Source organism: Eulemur rufifrons, chromosome 17, assembly GCF_041146395.1.
Source record: "Eulemur rufifrons isolate Redbay chromosome 17, OSU_ERuf_1, whole genome shotgun sequence".
NCBI classification, from domain to species: Eukaryota; Metazoa; Chordata; class Mammalia; order Primates; family Lemuridae; genus Eulemur; species Eulemur rufifrons.
This window is the reverse complement of record NC_090999.1, coordinates 47,352,543-47,355,895: the sequence shown is the minus strand read 5'-3', so window position 1 is coordinate 47,355,895 and position 3,353 is coordinate 47,352,543. Positions and strand designations below refer to the sequence as shown.

General features: G+C 51.1%; 1 protein-coding gene across 1 annotated transcript; it reads right to left on the bottom strand.

Annotated features, from left to right (window-relative positions):
* Positions 1 to 396: 396 nt before the first annotated feature.
* TMEM174 (transmembrane protein 174) lies at positions 397 to 1,302 on the bottom strand. The gene is made up of 2 exons (XM_069492765.1): positions 677 to 1,302; positions 397 to 502 (listed from the first exon to the last, which is right to left on the bottom strand). Exons 1-2 carry the CDS (start codon positions 1,300 to 1,302, stop codon positions 397 to 399), a joined length of 732 nt encoding a protein of 243 aa, XP_069348866.1.
* Between the last annotated feature and the right edge of the window lie 2,051 nt (positions 1,303 to 3,353).

The following is a 3,353-nucleotide window of genomic DNA, read 5'->3' as shown; positions in this document are numbered from 1 at the left end:
CTATGTTGCCCAGGCTGGTCTCAAACTCTTGGCCTCAAGAGATCCTCCTGCCTCAGCCTCCCAAAGTGCTGGGATTACAGGCATGAGCCACAGCACCCAGCCTGAAGTTAGAATTGAGACCCCAGTGCCTTCCATTAGGGAAGGGGGTGGGAGGAGGATAAATAGGTGAAAGTCCTGCTCCTGGACCTTACGCAGGAGATTTCTTACCGGAGGGAAGTTGAACTGTACCAGAGGAGAATTTCCCCAGCCCAGCCTAATTTTTACCAATCTGAGACACTTCCCTTTCCCCGGAGGCAGCCTGTGCTGCTCTGCTGCCTAACTTTGGAAGGTCACAGTGTAGAACTCCAGGTTGTCAGGTAACAGTGACTTAAACGCTTGCTCCCTCGGCACTAGTCACTAGCGACGGAGGGAGTATATTTCCTCGTAGGGGGGAGGAGCGAAGCAGGCACAGGCCTCCTCTTCCAGCTGGGACTCTGGCAGCTGAGCAGCATCAGGGCTGGGCCTGAAATGTGAGCAGAAAACACAGATGTGTTACAGCCCAAAGCGCCACCGTCCCAGGCAGCCGGCCTGGAGGAGATTCGCGTTCCCCCACCGCCTCCCTCATAGACCACACACGGCTGCAGACCGTGACCGGCAGCTAGCGGGGGTGCACCCCCGCCACACACACACAGCATACCTGCCATTCCCACCGTCCACGGAAGAAGGGCAGTCCTCGTCATCCACAAACGCGGCGTTCCCTTGAGGGTAGATGGTGTAGTATTGGGGAGGACTGGCCGCGGCGGCCGCTGCCCCTCCAGTGGGTATGAGACCACAGGGGCTCACCATGGGCTGCAGGTACGGGGGGCTCATCCCCAGGGCCTCTTGAGAACCATAAGGAGGAGGGATATACTGCACCACAGTGGCCCCGTGGAAGGTGATGGGCTGGTTGATGCCAGTGAAAACGAACGATTGTCCTCCCGGTGTCTGTTCCGAGTCCAGGACCCTTTCCTCACTTTCTTTGCACAACTGGCAGGAGAGCATTTTGAACTTGCACACAGCAATCAGGATGAACGTCCCCCCGACTGACAGCAGGATGGGCCCGAGCAGCTGGGTCCATTCAAAGTGGGAGACACCTTGGTATTTGATCCAGCCCATGACGGTGAACGTGATCCCCACCAGTCCCAGAAAGATGCCTGAGAAGAGCAAGGTGGCCCCCGCCTTGTCGTCATCGGACACTTGGATGTCAGCGGTACTGGGTGTGTAAGGAGTGACAGAAAACACATTGATAGGGAAGTCCTCCAGATGGCTGCTGCCCTGCTCCATTGCTCTGCACACAAGTGCTGGCTTCTGAGAGGGGAAGGGATTGTGAGGGCCGAGCAATCACAGGTCTGGGTTAGTTATAGGAGAACTTAGGGCTTCTGTGGTTAACAGAGTGTAACACACAGAGGGCTGAACTTTGTTTAGAAGAATAAAGGTCTGAGAAATGAAGCCTGAAGTTTTCTCATATATTGTCAACAAGTGGAAATCTTTGTTTGCAAGCCAATGACAAACTGTCTCTCTAAGTCACATTCATTCATTCAAAAACTGCTTACTGAGCGCCTCTTATTCTAGGAAATGCTTTTCCATAGTCATTTAAGGCAGCAGTCCCCAACCTTTTTGGCACTAGGGACCAGTTTCATGGCAGACAATTTTTCCATGGATTGGGCAGCAGGGGGGATGGTTTCGGGATGATTCAAGAGCATTACATTTATTGTGCAGTCAAACCTCTCTGCTAATGGTAATCTGCATTTGCAGCCGCTCCCCAGTGCTAGCATCAGTGCCTCAGCTCCACCTCAGATCAGCGGGCATTAGATTCTCATAAGGAGCCCGCAACCTAGATCCCTTGCATGTGCAGTTTACAGTAGGGTTTGGGCTCCTATTGGTGCTGCTGCTTTGACAGGAGGCGGAGCTTATGCGGTGATGCCAGCGATAGGGAGTGGCTGTAAATACAGATGAAGCTTCCCTGGCTGGCCCACCGCTCACCTCCTGCTGTGGGCTCTGCTCCTAACAGGCCACAGATGGGTACCTGTCCACGGGCTGGGGGTTGCGGACCACAGATTTACGGCACTATCCAAAGGCCCTGTTTTTGTCCTACCAAAATCAGCTTTGTAGAAGTAGCAGAGCTGCCTCCAGGGCCTCTAAAGGTGAAGGTGGGCCCTTGATGTATCCACCATGTGCTCGGGAGCCTGACCTAATTTTCCTGCTGGATCAGCTCATTAGAAATAGGTGGACACCTATTTCTTGCCTGTTTGTGTGTTCCTATCCATGTCAGGAGTCCCTAACTACGATGACACTTAAACTTTAATAACAGTTCTCGAAAAGCTTTGAAGTCCTGTCTTTTCTGGCCAGCCCATGTGCCTTTTGCTTTCTGCATTTGGGGAGTAATTCTAGCTTGGGAGAGGAAAGATGCCATAGGAAACCTCTCTATGCTCCACATCACTGGCAAAGGTTGAATAAGCACCAGGTGTGACCTGGTTTGCCTTGACACAAGCTTCAGACCCACTCTCTGTGGTGGCCACACAGTTCCTGGTCTCCAGGGTAAAACAAACAGCTGCTCTGTTTTGCAACCAAACCCAAGCTGATTTAGAGAAGATACTTGGATCTTCAATGACATTATCTGTCATTCGTGACTATAGAGCTTCCAAATAGCCCCACAAATTTCCTCCTCCACAGAATAGTAATGGTAGCCTTCTTTTTTTCCTAGACAGATTTTATCCAAGCAGATGTCTCTCTGCGGTGGTTAAATATTATGTCAGCTCCCTTTTCCAGAATTGAGAGAGCTACTCTCTTGCCCCAAGGCAGGGCTTCCCAAACTTCCCTTGATGATAAAAGTTACCTGAGCCACCTTTTAAAAGGGCAGAATCTGAGTTTCCAACTCAGACCAACAGAACCAACATACACAAGGGAGAGGGTTAAGGGCCCTAGGTGATTGGAACCTTAGGAAATCCTACCCCAAGTTAATCCCAAATGTTTCTAGAAGACCAAGAGACATTTTTCCCCTACCACAATGCCTCTCCCTGCTACAGGACAAGCTGTCATCTACTTCCCCTGCCAAACAGATGAGAAAGCAGACAGGTGACACCTAAGGTATCCTCCAGGCTGTGCCCTCAAGCAGCAGAGCTGGAGCCACCTTGCTATAGGAACAGGCTGCCCTTTTCCCACTGAGCTAGATCAGAGATGCAGGAAAGCCAGTTTTCTCTTCAACCATAAATATGTGGTCAGCTATCCTGACATTCTTCTCAGGCTCCTAACCCCTAAGTTAACAGTCAAACAATCCCTGACATTTAGGAAAAAGCTAGGCTCTCAAAACTGTTCTTCTAAATCACAAATGCTTC